At 37.8% G+C, this 25884-nt stretch overlaps 1 protein-coding gene across 4 annotated transcripts in view; it reads right to left on the bottom strand.

The window, feature by feature from the left end:
- Positions 1-25884, bottom strand: part of STXBP5L (syntaxin binding protein 5 like) — a 468757-nt gene that overhangs the window by 291481 nt on the left and 151392 nt on the right. For all 4 annotated transcript variants that reach the window (XM_030941686.1, XM_030941695.1, XM_030941689.1 and 1 more), the window contains exon 6: positions 1207-1341. In XM_030941686.1, the coding sequence (XP_030797546.1) occupies positions 1207-1341 (135 nt within the window). The remainder of the gene's footprint in view (positions 1-1206; positions 1342-25884) is intronic.

The raw sequence follows: 25884 nt of genomic DNA, 5'->3' as shown, positions 1-25884 counted from the left end.
TTGCAGAAAAATTTTGTAACTTAAAGACTATATATGAGGCAGAAAATGAGCCAGCCTCAAGTCAAACATCTTATCAAGGACCTAATATGTACAGAGCATAAACATGTATTAAATAAAAGTTGTTTTTCTGATTAATAATTTTAGTAGAAGAATTGTTTATGTATATACTACAAATAGATGGTGATATAGTTTGGATATTTGTCCCTGTCCAAAGCTCATGTTGAATTGTAATCCCTAATGCTGAAGGTGGGGCCTAGTGGGAGGTACTTTGATCATGGGAAGTGGATTTCTCTTGAATGGTTTACCACCATTCCCTTAGGGCTCTTCTTGTAATAGTGAGTTCTTGCCATAGTAAGTGAGTTCTTGCAGTAGTGAATGAATTCTTGTGAGATCTTGTTATTTAAAATTGTGTAGCACCTCCCCCCAACTCCTCCTGTTGCTCCTGCTTTCACTATGTGACATGCCTGCTCCTAACTTCTGCCATGATTGTAAGCTTCCTGAGGCCATGCTGGAAGCTAAGCAGATGCCAGCACCATGCTTCCTGTAAAGCCTGTAGAACCATAAGCCAATTGAACCTCTTTTCTATATAAATTATCCTGTCTCAGGGATTCTTTATAGCAATGCAAAGTGGTCTAATACAGATGGCTTGAAATTCCACAGTTTGATATTTGGAGAATTTCACATTTTACATGTACAGAAACTTAAATATCAGTGCCAAAGCCAAAGTGGTAATTGGTATCAATCATATACCCAAAAAAACTATACATAACATAACCTAAAAGATATTTGAGCCCAGAACAATATTGTAATGAGGCAAGTAAAGAATAAGCTACAAGCATTAAAATCATATGCAGTGATCATGATTATTTTTACATAACACAATTCATTCTCACTGAAAGTGGCTATATTAAGCTTGATTATAGTGAAGTGAGATTTCCATGTATAACTTGCAGAGTAAGCCTTACTATTTTGTCATCAAATTTTTAGACATAAACCTTAATTATTTATGGTATTTGGAAAGCCTAAAATATTGTAATATGTATTTTTAAAATCTTTTATGGCTTTAAGTTATTTTACTGAACTTTTCACTCAAATTCATTATAAATTAGTAATAGATGTATATCAATTAACTATAATTTGACCTATATGTTACATAACTATATGTAGTACTTAAGCCAATAAAGTGATATCCAAGTTCAAACTTACAGTTCAATTGCCTTGTTCCACATGATAACGTATCCAGAAAGAATGAAAGATTCAATATTTACAATATGTGTATTTCCTCTTTCTGTTCCAACATAAAGCCATTTACTCTGGAAAGGTAGATGACAGTAAGTAATTCTGAAAGAGAGAAAATCGTAATTAAAATATCTAAATTTTTTATTTGGTCAGCATTATATTTTCCTTACATGTATCATGTAGTGATAGCAATATAAATAATAAAATGTACTATATACTCAATGTAGTTATTCATTGAGAGTACAGGATAAATAACAATATTACAGCATTAAAAACAATAATGATAATAAGCACTATTAATAAGTGCCTATATGGGCATTAATATACATTGTTTCTAATTCTGAAAACAGCAAGACAGATATGTATTTCTGTTACACAAAAATGAAACTGTGGCTGAATTTTTTTGTTCATTTGCCTACGACTTACAGCTAATAAGCGGCAAAACCGGGATTGATATCCTTTCCTGTTTGGTTACAAAATTAACATCTTTCTACTAAACTACATGGTTTTCTATTTTTAAGATCATATTTGCTTCAAATACATGAATTTCATATTATCATATTTCATAAATTTAATATTTGCTTCAAATACATAAAGATCATATTTGCTTCAAATACATAAATTTTAGAGTTCACAGAGAAGTGGCAGCTATGTCTACATGAGATGATAAATTATTCAGTTTTTATTCAGATGTTTGACATCTAAGCAGTAAAAAGAAAACTTATAAAGTCAGAGATTCACTGTACTCTTCCCTTAGTTTTACTGTTCTGTTCTCATCTTCACAGTGGGCTTTCTGACTAGCTCTAGGACCTGTTCCATAGCCAGAGCAACCATGACTCCTACACAGGAAATATGGGAATTTACCAGAGTCCTCTATTCACAACATTATCACTCCTTCTAGTTTGGCCTAATCATGCTTTTTAGTTACTCTACAAAAAAGAAGGAGGATAAGTTCATAGTTATCTCTTGTCAGACAGACCAATACTTTTTTTTTTAAAAAAGTGAATGACATATTTCCAATATGATATTGTCTTGTACTTCTTCATATAAGAATAAAAAGGCCAGATGCAGTGGCTCATGCCTGTAATCCAAGGACTTTGGGAGGCCAAGGCAGGTGGATCATGAGGTCAAGAGATTGAGACCATCCTATCCAACATGGTGAAAGCCCGTCTCTACTAAAAATACAAAAAATTAGCCAGGTGTGGTGGTGTGCACCTGTAGTCCCAGCTACTCAGGAGGCTGAGGCAGGAGAATCACTTGAACTCGGGAGACAGAGGTTGCAGTGAGTTGAGATTGTGCCACTGTACTCCAGCCTGGCGACAGAGTGAGACTCCATGTCACAAAAAAAAAAAAAAAAAAAGAATAAAAGTGAACATCCAGTGTGTCCAATTTATATTCTCGGTCTGGTTCGGTGAAGTTTTCAACAGCCTGTTTCTTTGAACCAAACTTCATCTATTATTCAAAGTACCCTGCACACTACATTCAAAAAATTAAAAGCCCTGCTATTACACAAGCAATTACTATTGACAATATAATTAATTGACAGTATAATTAATGTGTAGCCTATATGATGTCAGAAAATTTTGATTAAAACCTAAAATCTAGAATTGCTGTTGCCAAGGGATATTTAATAATGTTGCACAGTAAATAACTTGATGGTCATGTTTCAAGGCAATGAAGAATCAATTTTCAGTTCAATCTTAGGTAGAAAGAGGAAACTCACTTTAAAGAGGATTAAGATATTCCTTTCTGAATTACAGGGACAGTGGAAAAAACACTAATCCCATTAAAGAAGACACAAATATAGGGGTTCAAGTAGAAAAAAAGCAAACCTCAATATTACATAGTCACTTCCAGGGTTAAGAAGAAAAGTGTAAGAACTGCAGGTTTCAGTAATGAGACAGAACTAAAACTATTCCTTGAACTAGTAACTACTTTTTTCCTCATCTTTATTAAATATAAACTAGAGGCTTTATATCAGGCAGGTTTCACCTTATATTCAATGTCCAACTGATGGGTAGTGGTTACAACAACTAGATAAACATTCTCAGGTTTTAACTGAACCCCCCCTAAAAAGAGCAATAGGATTACTTAGAATGATTGCCACAGATGAAGGAAAAGATATAATAACGCTTGTGCTGTGTAATTGCTAACTCTATTATATGATTAGCTAACACCTTCATACAACTTAGTTTACTGTATTTAATAATTACACTGTCATTTGTAACTTATTTCTATCACCACTACCTGATAGATGAAGGATTTTTTTCTATTATATGTAAGCCTTGGAAAAATAATGTTTTTATTTTTTGTTCCTATATCCATATTAACTATCACTAAATAATCAAAGATATCCTTAGCCTTCCATCCATTCATCCATTTACTCAATCTTCAATGAATAACTCTTTATAAAAAAGTATTGTTGGGTGGAGGGACCAAGATGATTGACTGGAAATAGCTGCGGCCAGAGGCTCGCACCCAGAAGAATGAAAACAGCGAGAGAAGAACAAAAACTGCACGTGAATCCTGCACCGGCAACTGAGGTATCCAAGTTCTCTCATTGGGACTGAATAGGCAGTTGGCACAACCCACAGAGAGCCAGGAAAAGCAGAGTGGAACAAAAGGCCCACCTGGGAGCTGCAAGTAACAAGGGGAGCTCCCACTCCCAGCCAAGCAAAGTGGTGAGTGTGCTCCCCTACCCAGAAAACCATGCTTTTTCCATGAATCTGTGCAACCTGCAAATCAGAAGATCCCCTTTGTGAGCCTATGCGACCAGGGCCTTGGGTCCCAAGCACAGAGCTGTGCAGATTCTCAGAGGTCACTCAGCTAGAGACTAAGATTACCAAGTTCCTGAGGGGAGGGGCAGCTGCCATCACTGCAGCTGCCTGCTGCCTAAGATGACTGAGTCCTGGGGGAAGTGGTGGCAGCCATAATTGCAGCTCCAGTCTGCCACTTTTTCCCTGCTGGTGGAAGACTGAGCAGTTTGGACTCAGGAGGAATTCCCCACAGTGTAGCACAGCGGCTGTGGTGGATCATGGCCATACTACCCCTTTAGGCTGGACCCTGACCCATCCCTCCTCACTGGATGGGGCCTCTCTGCAGGAATTTCAGAAACTCCAGCTAGGGATGAACAGACAGAATTCTGGTGTCCCTGGGATGGAGCCCCTTGCAGGAGGGGCAGCCATGGTCTCCATGGGTCAGTGGACTTAGTCTTTACCCCAGTGGCTCTGCAGAACCTGGGAAGTGCAGATGAGTGGGATTCCCCCCACCACAGTACACCCTCTCTGCCAAAGGCCAGCTGGAGTGCTTTGTTAATTATTGATCCCATGCCTCCTGACTGGGTGAGACCCCCCCAATAAGGGTCGCCAGATACCTTATTTAGGACCATTCCTAAGTATAGGAATGAGGTATAAGGTTGGTGCCCCTCTGGGATGGAGCTCCCAGAGAAAGGAGCAGGCAGCCGTCTTTGCTGTTCTGCAGCCTCCACTGGTGACACCTTCAGGTATGGGAGGGACCCAGGCAAATAGGGTCTGGAGTGGACCCCCAACAAACCAGAAGAGAGGCCTGACCATTAAAAGAATAACAAATAGAAAGCAGCAACAACATTAACAAAAATGTCCCCATAAAAACCCCACCCAAAGGTCAGCAGCCTCAAGGTTCAAGGCTAGATAAACTCATAAAGATGAGAAAAAATCAATGAAAAAACACTGAACACTCAAAAAGCAGAGTGCTTCTCCTCCTCCAAATTATTGCAACACCTCTTTGGCAAGGGCACAGAACTGGGCAGAGGCTGAGATGAATGAATTGACAGAAGTAGGCTTCAGAAGGTGGGTAATATTGAACTTCACTGAGCTACAGGAGCATGTTCTAACCCAATGCAAAGAAGTTAACAACCATGATAAAACATCACAGGAGCTGTTAACCAGAATAACCAGTTTAGAGAGGAACATAAATGACCTGATGGACCTGAAAAACACAACATGAGAACTTCACAATGCACCCACAATTATTGATAGCCGAATAGACCAAGCGGAGGAAAGAATTTCAGAGCTTGAAGACCATCATGGTGAAACAAGACAGGCAGACAAGATTAGAAAAAAAAAAAAAGAATGAAAAGGAATGAACAAAACCTCCAGGACTTATGGGGTTATGTAAAAAGACCAAACTGACTGATTGAAGTACCTGAAAAAGACAGGGAGAACAGGGCCAAGATGGAAAACATACTTCAAGATATCATCCACAAGAACTTCCCTAACCTAGTAGGAGAGGCCCACATTCAAATTCAGGAAATCCAGAGAACCCCAGTAAGATACTCCATAAGAAGATCAACCCCAAGGCACATAATATCAGATTCTGTAAGGTTGAAATGAAAGAAAAAATGTTAAGGGCAGCCAGAGAGAAAGGCCAGTTAACCTACAAAAGGAAGCCCATCAGACTAACAGCAGAAACCCTACAAGCCAAAAAAGATTAGGGGCCAATATTTAACATTCTTAAAGAAAGAATACCCAACTCAGAATTTCATATATAGCCAAACGAAGCTTCATAAGTGAAGGAGAAATAAAATCCTTTTCAGACAAGCAAATGCTGAGAGAATTTGTCACCACCAGGCCCACCTTGCGAGAGCTCCTAAAGGAAGCACTAAATATGAAAACAAACAAGCATTCAAACAAACAAACAAAAAACCATTACCAGCCACTACAAAACCACACTGAAGGACAAAGACCAATGACGCTATAAAGCAACTACATCAACGAGTCTGCAAAATAACCAGTTAGCATCATGATGACAGGATCAAATTCACACATAACAATATAAACCTTAAATGTAAATGAGCTAAATGCCCCAATTAAAAGACACAGAATGGCAAGCTGGTAAAGAGTCAAGACCAATTGGTGTGCTGTATTCAAGCGACCCATCTCACATGCAAGGACACACATAGGCTCAAAATAAAAGGGTGAGGGAAAATCTACCAAGCAAATAAAAAGCAGAAAAAAGCAGGGGTTGCAATCCTAGTTTCTGACAAGACAGACTTTAAACCAACAAAGATGAAAAAAGACAAAGAAGGATATTACATAATGGTAAAAAGTTCAATACAACAAGAAGAGTTAACTATCCTAAATTTCTATGCCTCACTTCAAGAGCAACGAGATTCATAAAACAAGTTCTTAGAAACTTACAAAAAGATTTAGACTCCCACACAATAATAACAGGAGACTTTAATACTTCACTGTCAATATAGATCATTGAGACGGAAAGTTGACAAGAATCTTCAGGACTCAAACTCACCTCTGGCTTAAGTGGACTGGATATCTACAGAACTCTCCATCCCAAAACAGAATACACATTCTTCTCGGCACCACATGGAACTTACTTTAAAATTGATCATATAATTGGAAGTAGAACACTCCTCAGCAAATGCAAAAGAACTAAAATCATAACAGTCTCTCAGACCACGGAGCAATTAAATTAGAACTCAAGATTAAGAAACAGTCAAACCCACCCAACTAAATGGAAATGCAACAATATGCTCCTGAATGACTCCTGGGTAATGAAATTAAGGCAGAAATCAAGAAGTTCTGTGAAATCAGTGAGAAAAAAGAAACAATACACCAGAATCTCTGGGACACAGAAAACAGTGTTAAGGGGAAATTTATAGAATTAAATGCCCACATCGAAAAGCTAGAAAGATCTCAAATCGACACTATAATATCACAACTAGAGAACCAAGAGCAAACACACCCCCAAAATAGCAGAAGACAAGAAATAACCAAGATCAGAGCAGAACTGAAGGTGACAGAGACATGAAAAACCCTTTAAAAATGTCAGCAAATCCAGGAGTTGGTTTTTTGAAAGAATAGTGAAATGGACCGCTAGCTAGACTAATAAAGAGGGAAGAATCAAATTGATACAATAAAAAATGATAAAGGGGTATCACCACTGACCCCACAGAAATGCAAACAACTATCAGACAATACTATAAACAAATAAATTAGTTTATTTGCATTAATTTATTTGCATACTATGCAAATAAATTTGAAAATCCAGAGGAAATGGATAAATTCCTGAACACATACACTCTCCCAAGACTGAACCAGGAAGAAGTTAAACCCCTGAATAGACAAACAATGAGTTCTGAAACTCAGGCAGTAATAAATAGCCTACAAACCAAAAAAAAAAAAAAAAAAAAAAAAAAAAAAGCCCAGGAGCAGAGAGATTTACCGCTGAATTCTACCAAAGGTACAAAGAGGAGCTGGTACCATTTATTCTCAAACTATTCCAAACAAATTAAAAGGAAGGATTCCTGCATCAATCATTTTGTGAAGGCAGCATCATCCTGATACCAAAGCCTGGCAGAGACACAACTAAAAAAGAAACTTCAGGCCAATATCCTGATGAACATCAATGCAAAAATCCTCAATAAAATACTGGCAAACCAAGTCCAACAGCACATCAAAAAGTTTATCTACCACGGTCAAGCTGGCTTCATCCCCAGGATGCAAGGCTGGTAACAACATATTCAGATCAACAAAAGTAATTCATCATGTAAATAGAACTAAAGACAAAAACCACAGGATTATCTTAATAGATGCAGAAAAGTCCTTTGATAAAATTCAACATCTCTTAATGTTAAAAACTCTCAATAAGCTAGGTAGTGATGGAACATAATTCAAAATAATAAGAGACATTTACAACAAACCCACAGCCAATATCATACTGAATGAGCAAAAGCCAGAAGCATTCCCCTTGAAAACCAGCAAAACACAAGGATGCCCTCTCTCACCACTCCTATTCAACATAGTATTGGGGGTTCTAGCCAGGGAAGTCAGGCAAGAGAAAGAAATAAAGGGTATTCAAATAGGAAGAGAGGAAGTCAAACTGTCTCTGTAGATAACATAATCCTACATATAGAAAATCCTATCGCTTCAGCCTAAAAGCTTCTTTTTTTTTTTTTTTTTTTTCTTATACTTTAAGTTCTAGGGTACATGTGCATAACGTGCAGGTTTGTTACATATGTATACTTGTGCCATGTTGGTGTGCTGCACCCATCAACTCGTCAGCACCCTTCAAATCGTCATTTACATCAGGTATAACTCCCAATACAATCCCTTCCCCCTCCCCCCTCCCTGTGATAGGCCCCGGTATGTGATGTTCCCCTTCCCGAGTCCAAGTGATCTCATTGTTCATTTCCCACCTATGAGTGAGAACATGTGGTGTCTGGTTTTCTGTTCTTGCGATAGTTTGCTGAGAATGATGGTTTCCAGCTGCATCCATGTCCCTACAAAGGACACAAACTCATCCTTTTTTATGGCTGCATAGTATTCCATGGTGTATATGTGCCACATTTTCTTAATCCAGTCTGTCACTGATGGACATTTGGGTTGATTCCAAGTCTTTGCTATTGTGAATAGTGCCGCAATAAACATACGTGTGCATGTGTCTTTATAGCAGCATGATTTATAATCCTTTGGGTATATACCCAGTAATGGGATGGCTGGGTCATATGGTACTTCTAGTTCTAGATCCTTGAGGAATCGCCATACTGTTTTCCATAATGGTTGAACTAGTTTACAATCCCACCAACAGTGTAAAAGTGTTCCTATTTCTCCACATCCTCTCCAGCACCTGTTGTTTCCCGACTTTTTAATGATTGCCATTCTAACTGGTGTGAGATGGTATCTCATTGTGGTTTTGATTTGCATTTCTATGATGGCCAGTGATGATGAGCATTTTTAAGCTGATAAGGAACTTCAGCAAAGTCTCAGGATACAAAATCAATGTGCAAAAATCACAACCATTCCTATATACCAACAATAGACAAGCAGAGAGCCAAATCATGAATGAACTCCCATTCACAATTGCTACAAAGAGAATAAAATACCTAGGAATACAGCTAACAATGGATGTCAAGGAGCTCTTCAAGGAGCACTACAAAGCACTACTCAAGGAAATCAGAGAGGACACAAACAAATGGAAAAAAATATTCCATGCTCATGGGCAGGAAGAATCAATATTGTGAAAATGGCCATACTGCCTAAAGTAATTTAAAGATTCAATGCTATTTCTAGTAAAATACCACTGACAGTCTTCACAGATTTAGAAAAAACTACTTTAAAATTCATATGGAGCCAACAAAGAGCCCATAGAGCCAAGAAAACTCTAAGCAAAAAGAATAAAGCTGTAGGCACCATGCTAACCGATTTCAAGCTATACCACAAGGCTACAGTAACCAAAACAGCATGGTACTGGTACCAAAACAGACACATAGACCAACGGAACAGAATATAGATCTCAGAAATAAGACCGCACATCTACAACCATCTGAACTTCGACAAACTTGACAAAAAGAAGCAATGGGGAAAGGATTCCCTATTTAATATATGGTGCTGGGAGAACTGGCTAGCCTTATGCAGAAAATTGAAACTGGATCCCTTCCTTACAACTTATACAAAAATTAACTCAAGATAGATTAAATACTTAAATGTAAAATCGCAAAATATAAAAACTCTGGAAGAAAATCTAGGCAGTACCATTCAGGACATAGGCACGGGCAAAGATTTCATGATGAAAACATTAAAAGCAATTGCAACAAAAGCAAAAATTGACAAACAGGATCTAATTAAGCTAAAGAGCTTCTGCCCAGCAAAAGAAACTATCATCAGAGTGAACAGACAACCTACAGAATGGTAGAAAATTTTTGCAATCTATCCATCTGACAAAGGTCTAATATCCAGAATCTACAAGGAATTTAAACAAATTTACCAGAAAAAAAAAAGAATCCATTAAAAAGTGGGCAAAGGATATGAACAGAAACTTCTCCAAAGATATCATCCATGTGTCCAAAAAACATGAAAAAAAGCTCAATATCACTGATCAATAGAGAAATGCAAATCAAAACAACAATGTGATACCACCTCACTCCAGTCAGAATGGCAATCATTAAAAAGTCAAGAAACAACACATGCTGGCAAGGCTGTGGAGAAATAGGAATGCTTTTATACTGTTGGTAGGAATGTAGATTAATTCAATTATTGTGGAAGACAATGTGACAATTCCTCAAAGACCTACAACCAGAAATACTATTTGACCCAGCAATCCCATTTCTGGGTATATACCCAAAGCAATATAAATCATTCTATTATGAAGATATATACATGCATATGTTCATTGCAGCACTATTTATAATATCAAAGACATTGAATCAACCCAAATGCCCATTAATGATAGCCTGGATAAAGAAAATATGATACATGTACACCATGGAATACTATGCAGCCATAAAAAGGAATGAGATCATGGTCTTTGCAGGGACAAGGATGGAGCTCAAAGCCATTATCCTCAGCAAACTAACGCAGGAACAGAAAACCAAACACCGCATGTTCTCACTTATAAGTGGGAGCTGAACAATGAGAACAAATGGGGAACAGCACACACTGGGGCCTGTCGGGGGAGGTTGGAAGGGAGGGAGAGTGTCATAATAAATAGCTAGTGCATGCAGGCCTCAATACCAATGTGACGGGTTTATTAGGTGCAGGAAACCACCATGACACATGTTTACCTATGTTAACAAACCTAGATGTCCTTCACATGTATCCTGGAACTTTAAATTAAATTTTTAAAACTATATTGTCCCAGATTATAACACACACATCCATTTTTCTTCAAATCATACTATCTAACAAGAGAGACAAAACAAGCAGACAGGTAAGAAAAATAAAACTAAAATGTAATAATTTCTATAGACTCCAAAGAAGGAAGAGATTAATTACAGTAAAAAAATCAAGAAAAGCTAATGTAGAAAGTTGTGTTTCAATTGGGCCATTAATGAACAAAACACAAAATAAATCAATGTTTCTCAACTTTGAGTAATGTGCAGACCTTTGAATTTTTTATATTCTTTTTTTTTTTTTTTTATTATACTTTAAGTTCTAGGGTACATGTGCATAACGTGCAGGTTTGTTACATATGTATACTTATGCCATGTTGGTGTGCTGCACCCATCAACTCGTCAGCACCCATCAATTCATCATTTATATCATGTATAACTCCCCAATGCAATCCCTCCCTCCTCCCCCCTCCCCCCTCCCCATGATAGGCCCCAGTGCGTGATGTTCCCCTTCCCGAGTCCAAGTGATCTCATTGTTCAGTTCCCACCTATGAGTGAGAACATGCGGTGTTTGGTTTTCTGTTCTTGTGATAGTTTGCTAAGAATGATGGTTTCCAGCTGCATCCATGTCCCTACAAAGGACGCAAACTCATCCGTTTTTATGGCTGCATAGTATTCCATGGTGTATATGTGCCACATTTTCTTAATCCAGTCTGTCACAGATGGACATTTGGGTTGATTCCAAGTCTTTGCTATTGTGAACAGTGCCGCAATAAACATACGTGTACATGTGTCTTTGTAGTAGAATAATTTATAATCCTTTGGGTATATACCCAGTAGTGGGATGGCTGGGTCATATGGTACATCTAGTTCTAGATCCTTGAGGAATTGCCATACTCTTTTCCATAATGGTTGAACTAGTTTACAATCCCACCAACAGTGTAAAAGTGTTCCTATTTCTCCACATCCTCTCCAACACCTGTTGTTTCCTGACTTCTTAATGATTGCCATTCTAACTGGTGTGAGATGGTATCTCATTGTGGTTTTGATTTGCATTTCTCTGATGGCGAGTGATGATGAGCATTTTTTCATGTGTCTGTTGGCTGTATGAATATCTTCTTTTGAGAAATGTCTGTTCATATCCTTTCCCCACTTTTTGATACTTTTGACTTATTTTAGAAATTTTGCTTATGTATAAAAACAAAATAAAATATAAATTTTTCACACATGACTCTTTACACACATAAAACAAAAAATCCAAATTAATTACAAAAAACTACAACCAGAATTTAAATGAACATTTATTAATGTGACAGTTGAATGTTTTAACAGAAATAAAATAACCTCAAAATACGAACATGGTTCTAACTGCACAGGTTCTATTGAGTCTCACATGTCCATACTTAGTCTGCACCTTTTCACCATATTTATTCTAACAGCTTGATTTTTTAATCAAAAGTTCTTTAAGGAATCTCCATACTGTTTACCAGAGTTGTTATACTAGTTTACATTCCCACCAACAGTGTAAAAGTGTTTCCTTTTCACCACATCCATGCCAACGCCTATTTTTTTTTTAATTGTGGCCATTATTGCAGGAGTAAGGTGGCATCCCATTGTGGTTTTGATTTACATTTCCCTGATAATTAGTGATGTTGAACATTTTTTCATATGTTTGTTGGCCATTTGTACATCTTTTATTTATTTATTTATTTATTTATTTATTTATTTATTTATTTATTTATTTATTTATTTGAGACAGAGTCTCACTCTGTTGCCAGGCTGGAGTGCATTGTGCAGTGGCGTGATCCTGGCTCACTGCAAACTCTGCCTCCCAGATTCAAGCAATTCTCCTGCCTTAGCCTCCTGAGTAGCTGGAACTACAGGCGCATGCCACCATGCCCAGCTAATTTTTGTAGTTTTAGTAGAGATGGGCTTTCACCGTGTTGGCCAGGATGGTCTCCATCTCTTGACCTCATGATCTGCCCGCCTCAGCTTCCTAAAGTGCTGGGATTATAGGCATGAGTCACTGCGCCCAGTCCAATTATACATCTTTTGAGAACTTTCTATTCATGTCCTTAGCCCACTTTTTGATGGGATTATTTGTTTTTATTTTTTTTCTTGCTGATTTGTTTGAGTTTATTGTAGATTCTGGATATAGTCCTTTGTCAGATGCATAGTTTGCCAAGATTTTCTCCCACTCTGTGGGTTGCCTGTTGACTCTGCTGATTATTTCTTTTGCTGTGCAGAAGCTTTTTAGTTTAACTAAGTCCCATCTATTTATGTTTGTTTTTGTTGCATCTTGGTCATGAGCTCTTTGCCTACGCCAATATCTAGAAGAATTTTTCCAATGATATCTTCTAGGATTTTTGTGGTTTCAGGTCTTAGATTTAAGTCTTTGATCCATCTTGAGTTGATTTTTGTATAAGGTGAGAGATGAGGATCCATTTTCATTCTAATACATGTGACTTGCCAATTATCCAAGTACCATTTGTTGAATTGGGTGTTCTTTCCCACTTTATGCTTTTGTTTGGTTTGTCGAAGATCAGTTGGCTGTGTTTGGTTTTATTTTTGGGTTCCCTATTCAGTTCCATTTGCCTACATGTCTATTTTTATACCAGTACCATGCTGTTTTGTTGTCTATAGCCTTGTAGTATAGTTGAAGTCGGGTCATGTGATGTCTCCAGATTTGTTCTTTTTGCTTAGTCTTGCTTTGGTTATGCAGGCTCTTTTTTGGTTCCACATTAATTTTAGGATTGTTTTTTCTAGTTCTGTGAAGAATGATGGTGGTATTTTAATGGGAATTGCATTGAATCTGTAGATTGTTTTTGGCAGTGTGGTCGTTTTCACAATATTGATTCTACCCATGCATAAGCATGAGATGGGTTTCTACTTGTTTGTGTTCTATTATTTCTTGATTCTTTTGTCAGGATATTATTTATTACCTACCATATAAGTTAAAATTATAACATTTTTATTATCTTGCCTAGATCAAGCAATGAAAATATGTGGTCAAAAGATTTCATGAGCAGTCATAAATTCATATGATGATTGACATATATAAGATTTACTATTGTAATAAACACTTCACAGATACTATGTACCAGTACCTAGATGCTACAGACACATATCATCTGATACACTCATAGTCCTTTGGAAATTCATAATTGAAAATAATTTGACAGAACTGAATGATAAATATTTATTATTTTCGTTCATTTATGTAATACCCTGTCTTCGCTAAATATCCAAACATATTTCCTCACTAAAACTGAAGTAGCAAAACACTAAGAACTTTGCTTTGAAGACTGTTACTTAATTTTCTTTATCTATTCTTAAAATAATCACCTAATCATCTAATTTTCTCTAATTTTTCTCTTAACCAACAGAAATCATTTGTAATGCAAGCATTTTATGTCATATGTACTAAGCTTTATATTCTCTATACTGTCTTGTCTTTTTATATATTCATGTATGTTTATTTTGTGGTTTTAAAAAATAATTTCAACTTTTATTTTAGATTCAGGAGGTACATGTATAGGTGTGCTGCATGGGTATATTGAGTGATGCTGAGGTAAGCATAGCACCCAACAGTCAGTTTATTAACTCTTGCCCCCTAGTAGTCTCTAGTGTCTATTTTTGCCATCTTTATGTCCAAGAACATCCAATGTTTAGCTCCCATGTGTACTTGAGAACATGTGGTGTTTGGTTTTCTGTTCCTGCATAAATTTTCTTAAGATAATGGCCTCCAGCTGCATTCACGTAGCTGCAAATAACATGATTTCATTTTTTTTATGGCTGCATAATACTCTGTAGGGTATATGCACCAATTTTCTTCCTCCAATCCACTGTCAAGGGGCATCTGGGTTGATTCCATGTCTTTGATATTGTGAATAGTGCTGCAATGAACATACATGTGTCCTTTTGGTAGAAACATTTATTTTTCTTTGGATATACACCCAGTAATGGGATTTCTGGGTCAAATGGTAGTTCGGTTTTGTTTGTGAAATCTCCAAACTGCTTTCTACAGTGGCTGAACTAATAACATTCCCACCAACAGTGTACAAACATTCCTTTTCCTCCACAGCTTTGCCAACATTTGTGGTTTTCAGACTTTTTAGTAATAGCCATTCTGACATGTAGGAGATAATATCTCATTGTGGTTTTGATTTGTATTTCTCTGATGATTAGTTATGTGGGGTATTTTTTCATTTTTGTTGAACACTTGTATGTCTTCTTTTGAGAAGTCTCTGTTAATGTCTTTTGCCAAATTTTTTTAATGGGGTTATATGTTTCTTGTTTGTTGAATTATCTAAGTTCCTTATAGATTCTGGATATTTGACCTTTGTTTGATGCATAGTTTGTAAACATGTTCTACCATTCTGTAGTATATGTGTTTCTTCTGGTGACAGTTTATCTTGTTGTGCAGAAGTTCCTTAGTTTAATTAGGTCCCACTTGTCAATTTTTGATTTTGCTGTAATTGCTTTTGAAGACCTAGTCATAAATTCTTTTCCAAGGCCAATGTCCAGAATGATATTTCACAAGATTTCTAGGATTCTTATAGTTTGAGGTCTGACATGTAAAACTTTAAACCATTTTGAGTTAATTTTTGTATATGGTAGAGGTCTAGTTCATTTTTCTGCATATGGCTAGCCAAGTGTCACAGCACCATTTATTGAATAGGGAGTACTTTTCCCATTGCTTATTTTTGTTGACTTTGTCAAAGATCAGATGGCTGCAGGTATGTGGCTTTATCTGGGTTCTCTGTTCTGTTCCATTGGTCTATCTCTCTTTGCGTACCATGCTGTTTTGGTTACTGTACACTTATAGTAGTATAGTTTGAATCAGGTAACGTAATGCATCTGGCTTTGTTCTTTTTGCTTAGGATTGATTTGGCTATTTGGGCTCTTTTTTGGTTCCACATGAATTTATACTAGTTTTTTCTAATTCTGTAAAGAATGACTCTGGTCGTTTGATAAGCATAGCATTGAATCTTTACATTGCTTTGGGTAGTATGGCCATTTTAACAATATTGGTTCTTACAATCCATAAGCATGAAATATTTTTCCATTTCTTTTGTGTCACTTATGATTTCTTTCAGCTGTGTTTTCTGCTTCTCCTTACAGAGATATTTCACATCTTTGGTTAGATGTATTCCTAGGTATTTTTTGCTTGTGACTGTTGTATATGGGATTGTTTTCTTTATTTGGTCTGCAGCTTGAACATTATTGGCAGCTAGACATGCTACTGAGTTTGTATCCGGAAGCTTTACTGAACTCGTCAGTTCCATGAGCTTTTCAGTGGAGTCTTTAGGGTTTTCTAGGTATAGAATTATATCATCAGCAAAAAAGACATAATTTTTTTCTTCTTTTCCTAGTTGGATACCTTTTATTTCTTCCTCTTGCCTGATTGCTCTGGGTAGGACTTCCAGTACTATGTTCAATAAGAATGTTGAGAGTGAGCATCCTTGTCTTGTTCCAATGCTCAAGGGGAATGCTTTCAGCTTTTGCCTGTTCAGTATGATATTGGCTATGGGTTTAACACAAATAGCTCTTACTATTCTATGTTATATATTCCTTCGTTGCTGGGTTTGTTGATGTTTCTCATGAAGAGATGTTAGATTTTATCAATGGCATCTTCTGTGTAAACTGAGATGATCACATGGTTTTTAATTCTTTTTATGTTGTGATTTATTGATTTGCATATGTTGAATCAACTTCGCATCTCAGGAATGAAGCCTAATTGATCATGGTGAATTAAGTGTTTGTTGTGTTGTTGGATTCTTTTTCTTAGTATTCTGTTGAGGATTTTTGCATCTATGTTCACTGGGGATAATGGCCTGTATTGTCTTTTTTTCATTGTGTCTTTGCCATGTTTTGGTCTCAGTGTGATATTGGCTTCATAAAATTACTAATAAAGGAGGTCCCTCTTCCCTGAAGTTTGGAATAATATCAGAAGAATTGATACCAGCTTTCTTTGTATGTCTGGTAGAATTCGACTGTGACTCTATCCTGTCTGGAACTTTTTTTTTGTTGCTTGGCAGGTTTTTCACTACTGATTTAATTTTGGAACTTGATATTGGTATGTTCAGGGTTTCAATTTCTTCCTGATTCATTCTTGGGAGGCTGGGTTTCCAGGGACTTATCCATTTCCTCTAGATAACCTAGTTTGTGTGCATAGAGGTGTTCATAGTAGTATTAGAGGATATTTTATGTTTTTGTGGGATCAGTTATAATGTCACCTTTGTTGCTTCTGATTGCTTATTTGGATCTTCCCTCTTTTTTTTCTTTATTAATCTAGCTAGTGTTCTACTAATATTTATTCTTTCAAAGAACCAACTTTTTGTTTTGTCGATACATTGTATGGATTTTGGGGTCTCAATTTCATTTAGTTCTGCTCTGATTTTAGTTCTTTCTTTTCCAATGCTAGCTTTAGGATTAGTTTGTTCCCGTTTTTCCACTCCTTCTAGATTTGATGTTAGATCATTAATTTGAGATCTTTGTGACTTTTTGGGACAGGCATTTAGCACTATAAAATTTCCTCTAAACATTGCTTTTGCTGCATCCCAGAGATTCTAATATGTTATGTCTCTGTTTTCATTTATGTCAAATACTTTTTTTACTTCTGCCTTAATTTCATTGTTTACCAAAAGTCAATCAGGAGCATTTTTTTTTAATTTTCAAGTAATTGTGTAATAATAAAATATCTTGGTATTGATTATTTTTATTCCACTGTTTTCTGACAGTATGTTTGATATGATTTCAGTTTGTTTGAGTTTATTGAGACTTGCTTTGTGGACCAGAATGTCGTCAAGTTTGGAGTATGTTCTGTGTGCAGATGACAAGATTGGTTATCCTATAGTTGATGGGTGGAGTATTCTATAGATGTACGCTAGTTCCAATTAGGTCAAGTGTCGAATTTAATCCAGAATCTCATTGTTAAGTTTTCTGCCTCAAGAATCTGTCTAACGCTACCAATGGAGTTTTGAAGACCTCGCTATTATTGTGTAGCTGTCTAAGTCTTTTTGAAGGTCTAGGGGTACTTGTTTTATGAATTTCGGTGCTCCAATTTGGGTGCATATATATTTGGGATAGTTAAATTTTCATGTCAAATTGACCCCTTTATCATTATGTAATGTCCTTCTTTATCCTTTTATACTGTTGTTGGTTTAAAGTCTGTTTTATCTGATACAAGAATAGGAACTCTTTTTTTTTTTTTTCTTTTTTTGATTTGTGTGACAGATATTTCTTCAACCCTTTATTTTGAGCCTGTGGGTACTGTTAGGTATGCAACGGGTCTCTTGAAGACAGCAGACAGGTGGGTCTTGCTTTTTTCATCTACCTTGCCACTCTACACCTTTTAAGTGGGGCATTTTTAAGTACTGAAAATACTTGAAAGCTTTTCCACATTTCTTAAATTTGTAGGGTTTTCTTGCAGATGCATAGAAAGGCTTGGAGTCAGGGTGAAGACTTTTGCAAACTAATTAAACTAAGGAAGCTCCTGTCCAATAGAGTTTTTTTCTGCAGAGTATGGATGTCTTTTCTATACCAGTTACACTCAGAAGTGTTCCCATTATTCTGAGCTCTCATGTGTGTCATATTGATTGATATTGGTCTGTTCAGGGTTTCAATTTTTTCCTGATTCATTCTTGGTCATAACTGTTAACTGAAGATTTCTCTACAATTCTTACAGTCACAGAGTTCCCCTCTATTGTAGCTTCTTGAATAATTCCACTCTCAACTATCTTCAACTCTTTTTGTTGTAACCAAGAGTTCAGGCTGTGTACAGAGAGTTGAAATCTTACTGAGCCCAGGTTCTTGCAGTTCTCCAGTATCATGTCTCTGCAGAGGAATCTCTGAATCATGTACAATAAAGTTCACTCCTCTGGGTGAACTCAACAGTCACATCATCAAAGGTCACTGAATCCTGATACCAATTTGTCAGAGAGTCATCCACCATCCTTCCCATTATATTTTGTCTTTTTCTCATGAAGGCAGATTGGTCCCCTGGTAAGGAAGTCACAGAACAAATGAATGGCTGCCATACTGTGAGGCTGATGGTGAAATGTACCTGAATTCTCCCTTCATTGATGCCAACATCATTTTGGGGAAGCTTATGAATCTAGCTGGATAGAGGTAATCTCTATCTCTCTATATATACAGGGTTATTTGGAGTCCAGAATGCACCAAAATTGCAGGATCTGTGAGGTGGGAGGATGCTGGGGACCATGAAAATGTGCCTGAAATGGAGAAAATTTTTTCTTTCTGGAAAAAAAATTCACAATTTCTTCCTTGGAAGCCTTTGAAGGGAGTACAGTGAATGCTCCCGGCAGACATGCCAATTATAAACTCCTTGTAGGGAGTCATTGCTCCTTGTAGGGAGCAATGACTAAAGTAGCCTTTTGAACCAGGCCATACCAGGAGGACCCATCATCCTTGCAGATGCAAGTGGAGCAGGCCAGGCCACTCTACAAAGGTATTCCTGACAAAACTTGAACTTTACCATTCCATTCCACAGCTGGGCCATTTCATTCCTCTGGCTTCATAATATGGTTTGAGTGTGTGTCCCCTCCAAATCTCATGTTGAAATGTGATGTCCAGTGTTGGAAATGGGTATAGTGTTTGGGTCATGGAGGCAGATCTCCCTGCCTTGATGACTAATCTTACAGAGTAAGAACTCATGCATTATCATGAGGACAGCACCATCATGGCTTGGTACTATCTTCACGATAATGAGTGAGTTCTTACCCTATAAGTTCATATGAGACTTGGTTGTTTAAAAGAACCTGGCACCTCCTGCCTCTCTCTTTCTCTCTGTCTCACCACATGATACTCCTGCTCCTCCTTCTCCTTCCACCATGATTGTAAGCTTTCAGAGGTGCTCACCAGAAGCAGATGCTGGCATCCCACTTCCTATACAGACTACAGTACTATAAGCCAAAATAAATATCTTTTCTTATAACTTGCCTAGTCTCAGGTATGGCAATGTAAATAAAGTAATGCAACTGTCTTACTCAAATTTAAACACTGCTAATTTATATCCCCTTCTACTGAAAAAGAGCAGTCATCAAACAATCTCCCATTTTTCTGAAAAAGAGCAGTCATCAAACAATCTCTACCAATTTTCAAATCAACTCTAAAAATCATCAAGATATTTGATAATATAATGTGCTCTACACATATCTTGATATCAGTATTATAGGTTGAACAGAAAATTATACTAATAGGGACACACAGAAAATTCTACATTTTCATTTAAAAAACATCAACTGCTAAAGTATATGATTGGAAAAACTTGGTTTAACAATGGTTAAAATAGAAAAAAAACGGGAGTATTGTTTGGCTTTAAGTTCAACATAAACCCACAGTATAACCACTCTATAACCAAGATTACAAAATTAAATGTAATCTTAAGTATAATATATTCAGTAATGGAATCCATTGTATTAGATCACATTTCAATTAGCTCCATTTGAAATGTAACAAGCTTAGAAAATACTGGCAAACAAGGGGATTGCTGGCAAGATGGTCGAATAGGAACAGCTCTGGTCTGCAGCTCCCAGCGAGATTGACACAGAAGGTGGGTGATTTCTGCATTTCCAACTGAGGTACCTGGTTCATCTCATTGGAACTGGTTGGACAGTGGGTACAGGCCACAGAGGGTGATCTGAAGTAGGGTGGGGCATCGCCTCATCTGGGAAGTGCAAGAAGTCAGGGAATTTTCTCCCCTACCCAAGGGAAGCCATGAGGGACTGAGCCTGAGGAAGGGTGCACACTCCAGCCCAGATACTGTTCTTACCTCATTGTCTTCACAACCCCGCAGACCAGGAGGTTCCTTCTGGTGCCTATCCCAGCAAGGTCCTGGGTTTTAAGCACAAAACTGGGTGCCCATTAGAGCAGACACCAAACTAGCTGTAGGAGTTTTTCTTTTCATACTTCAATGGCGCCTGGAACACCAGCGAGACAGAACTGTTCACTCCCCGGGAAAGGGGTGCTGAAGCCAGGGAGCCAAGTGGTCTGGCTTGGTGGGTCCCACCCCCAAAGAGTCCACCAAACTAAGATCCACTGTCTTGAAATTCTCCCTGCCAGCACATCAGCAGTCAGAGATCAAACTGGGACACTTAAGCTTGGTTGGGGGAAGGGCATCCACCATTGCTGAGGCTTGAGTAGCCGGTTTTAAGCTCACAGAGTAAACAAAGCAGCCAGGAAGTTAGAACTGGGCAGAGCTCACTGCAGCTGAGCAAGGCTGCTGTGGCTAGACTGCCACATTTCTCCTCTCTTGGCAGGGCATCTCTGAAAAAAAGGCAGAAGCCCCAGTAAGGGACATATAGATAAAACCCCCATCTCCCTGGGATGGAGCACCTGGGGGAAGGGGCTGCTGTGGGCACAGCTTCAGCAGACTTAAACATCCCTGCCCGACGCTCTGAAGAGAGCAGCGGACTCCCAGCAGAGTGTTTGAGCTCTACTAAGGGTCAGACTGTCTGCTCAAGTGGATCCCTGGCCTCCATACCTCCTGACTGAGAGACACCTCCCAGTAGGGGCTGACAGAAACCTCATACAGGAGAGCTCTGGCTGGCATCTGGCAGGTGCCCCCTGGGACGAAGCTTCCACAGGAAACAACAGGTAGCAATCTTTGCTGTTCTGCAGCCTCCACTGGTGCTACCCAGGCAAACAGGGTCTGGAGTGGACTGCCAGCAAACTCCAGCCAACCTGCAGCAGAGGGGCCTGACTGTTAGAAGGAAAACAGAATGGAATAGCAGGTCCACTCAAAGACCCCATCAGAAGGTAACCAACATCAAGGACCAAAGGTAGACAAATCCATGAAGATGGGGAGAAACCAGCGCAAAGAGGCTGAAAATTCCAAAAACCAGAACACTGCTTCTCCGCAAAAGAATCACAGTGCCTCGCCAGCAAGGAAACAAAACTAGATGGAGAATGTATTTGATTAACTGACAGAAGTAGGCTTCAGAAGGTGGGTAACAACAAACTCCTCCAAGCTAAAAGAACATATTCTAACCCAATGCAAGGAAGCTAAGAACCTAGAAAAAAGGTTAGAGGAATTGCTAACTAGAGCAACCAGTTTAGAGAACACAAATGACCTGATGGAGATAAAAAACACAGCACAAAAAGTTCGTGAAGCATATACAAGTATCAATAGCCGAATTCGTCAAGTGTAAGAAAGGATATCAGTGAATGAAGATCAACTTAATGAAATAAAGTGAGAAGACAATATTAGAGATTTTTAAAAAACAATAAAAAGGAATGAACAAACCCTCCAAGAAATATGGGACTATGTGAAAAGATCAAACTTATGTTTGATTGGTATACCTGAAAGTGATGGGGAGAATAGAACAATGTTGAAAAACATTCTTCAGGATATTACCCAGGAGAACTTCCCCAACCTAGCAAGACAGGCCGAGGCCAGCATTCAAATTCAGGAAATACATACAACACCACAAAGATACCCCTCGAGAAAAGCAACCCCAAGACACATAATCATCAGATTCACCAAGGTTGAAATGAAAGAAAAAATGCTAAGGGCAGCCACTGAGAAAGGTCAAGTTAGCCACAAAGGGAAGCCCATCAGATTAACAGCAGATATCTCTGCAGAAACCCTAGAAGCCAGAAGACAGTGTGTGTGGGGGGGAATATTCAACATTATTAAAGAGAAGAGTTTTCAACCCAGAATTTCATATCTAGCCAAACTCAGCTTCATAAGCAAAGGGAAATAAAATACTTTACAGACAAGCAAATGCTTAGAGATTTTGTCAACACCAGGTCTGCCTTACAAGAAACCCTGAAGGAAGCACTAAACATGAAAAGGAACAACAGGTACCAGCAACTGCAAAAACATACCAAATTGTAAAGACTATCGACTCTACAAAGAAACTGCATCAACTAACGGGAAAAATAACCAGCTAGCATCATAATGACAGGATCAAATTCACACATAACAATATTAAACTTAATTGTAAACAAGCTAAATGCCCCGATTAAAAGACACAGACTGGCAAATTGGATAAAGAGTCAAGACCCATCAGTGTGTTGTATTCAGGAGACCCATTTCATGTGCACAGACACACATAGGCTCAAAATAAAGGGATGGAGGAATATTTACCAAGCAAATGGAAAGCAAAATAAAGCTGGGGTTGCAATCCCAGTCTCTGATAAAACAGACTTTAAACCAACAAAGATCAAAAGAGACAAAGAAGGGCATACATAATGGTAAAGGGATCAATGCAACAAGAAGAGCTAACTATGCTAAATATACTTGCACCATATACAGGAGCACCCAGATTCATTAAGCAAGTTCTTAGAGACCTACAAAGAGACTTAGACTCCTGCACAATAATAGTGGGAGGCTTTAACACCCCACTATCAATATTAGACAGACCAATGAGACAAAAAATTAACAAGGATGTTCAGGACTTGATCTCAGCTCTCATCCAAGCAGAACTAATAAACATCTACAGAACTCTCCACCACAAATCAAGAGAATATACATTCATCTCAGCACCACATCAGACTTATTCTAAAACTGACCACATAATTAGAAGTAAAACACTCCTCAGCAAATGCAAAAGAACAGAAATCATAACAAACAGTCTCTCAGACCACAGTGCAATCAAATTAGAACTCAGGGTTAAGAAACTCATCAAAACCACACAATTACATGGAAACCGAACAACTTGATCCTGAATGACTACTGGGGAAATAATGAAATGAAGGCAGAAATAAAGATGTTCTTTGAAACCAATGAGAACAAAGACACAACATACCAGAATCTCTGGGGAACATTTAAAGCAGTATTTAGAGGGAAATTTATAGCACTAAATGCCCATAAGAGAAAGCAGGAAAGATCTAAAATTGACACCCCAGCATCACAAATAAAAGAAATAGAGAAGCAAGAATAAACAAATTCAAAAGCTAGCAGAAGTCAAGAAATAACTAAGATCAGAGCAGAACTGAAGGAGAGAGAGAGACAAAAAACCCTTCAAAAAATCAATGAATCCAGGAGCTGATTTTTTGAAAAGATCAACAAAATAGATAGACTGCTAGCTGGACTAATAAGAAAGAAAAGAGAGAAGAATCAAATAGGCACAATAAAAAATGATAAAGTGCATATCACCACTGATCCCACAGAAATACAACTACCACTATAAACATCTCTATGCAAATAAACTAGAAAACCTAGAAGAAATGGATACATTTCTGGACATATACACCCTCCCAAGACTAAACCTGGAAGAAATCAAATCCCTGAATAGACCAATAACAAGTTCTGAAATTGAGGCAGTAATTAATAGCCTACCAATAAAAAAAAAGTCTAGGACCAGATGGATTCACAACCGAATTCTACCAGAGTTACAAGGAGGAAAAGGTACCATTCTATCTGAAACTATTCCAAACAATAGAAAAAGGGGGAATCCTCCCTAACTCATTTTATGAAGCCAGCACCATCCTGATACCAAGCCCTGGCAGAAACACAACAAAAAAGGAAAATTTCAAGCCAATATCCCTGACGAACATCAATGCGAAAATCTTCAATAAAATACTGGCCAATTGAATCCAGCAGCACATCAAAAGTTTATCCACCACGATCAAGCCGGCTTCATCCCTGGGATGCAAGGATGGTTCAACATATGCAAGTCAATAAATGTAATCCATCACATAATCAGAACCAATGACAAAAACCACATGACTATCTCAATAGATGCAGAAAAGACCTTCAACAAAATTCAACAGCCCTTCATGCGAAAAACTCTCAATAAACTAGGTATCAATGTAATGTATATCAAAATAATAAGCGCTATTTATGACAAATCCACAGCCAATATACTGAAGGTGTAAAAACTGGCAACATTCCCTTTGAAAACCAGCACAAGACAAGGATGCCCTCTCTCACAACTCCTATTCAACATAGTATTGGAAGTTATGGCCAGGGCAATCAGGCAAGAGAAAGAAATAAAGGGTATTCATATAGGAAAAGAAGAAGTCAAATTGTCTCTGTTTGTGGATGACATGACTGTGTATTTAGAAAACCCCATCGTCTCAGCCCCAAATCTCCTTAAGCTGATGAGTAGAACTTCAGCAAAGTCTCAGGAAACAAAATCAGTGTGCAAAAATCACAAGCATTCCTATACACCAATTACAGACAAACAGTCAAATCATGAGTGGACTCTCATTCACAATTGCTACAAAGAGGATAAAATACCTAAGAATACAACTTACAAGGGACATGAAGGACCTCTTCAAGGATAACTACAAACCACTGCTCAAGGAAATAAGAACGGACACAAACAAATGGAAAAACATGCCAAGCTTATGGATAGGAAGAATCAATAACATGAAAATGGTCACACTGTCCAAAGTAATTTATAGATTCAATGTTATCCCCATCAAGCTGACACTGACTTTCTTCACAGAATTGGGAAACACTACTTTAAACTTCAATTGGAACCTAAAAAGAGCCCACATTCCTAAGACAACCCTAAGCAAAAAGAGCAAAGCTGGAGGCATCATGCTACCTGACTTGAAACTATACTACAAGGTGACAGTAATCAAAACAGCATGGTAGCAGTACCAAAACACATATATAGACCAATGGAACACAATAGAAGGCTCAGAAGTAACACCTCACATCTTCAACCATCTGATCTTTGACAAACCTGACAAAAACAAGAAATGTGGAAAGGATTCTCTATTTAATAAATAGTGTTGGGAAAACTGGCTAGTCATATGCAGAAATTGAAACTGGACCCCTTCCTTACACCTTATACAAAAATTAACTCAAGATGGACTAAAGACTTAAATGTAAGACTTAAAACCATAAAAATCCTAGAAGACAACCTGGGCAATACCATTCAGGACATAGGCATGGACAAAGACTTCATGACTAAAACACCAAAAGCAATGGCAACAAAAGCCAAAATTGACAAATGGGATATAATTAAACTAAAGACCTTCTGCATAGCAAAAGAAACTATGAGAATGAACAGGCAACCTACAGAATGTGAGAATATTTTTGCAATCTATCCATCCAC

The sequence above is a fragment of the Rhinopithecus roxellana genome, chromosome 1 (assembly GCF_007565055.1).
Source record: "Rhinopithecus roxellana isolate Shanxi Qingling chromosome 1, ASM756505v1, whole genome shotgun sequence".
NCBI classification, from domain to species: domain Eukaryota; kingdom Metazoa; phylum Chordata; class Mammalia; order Primates; family Cercopithecidae; genus Rhinopithecus; species Rhinopithecus roxellana.
Note: the sequence above shows the minus strand (reverse complement) of the source record. Positions and strands in the feature narration are given on the sequence as shown.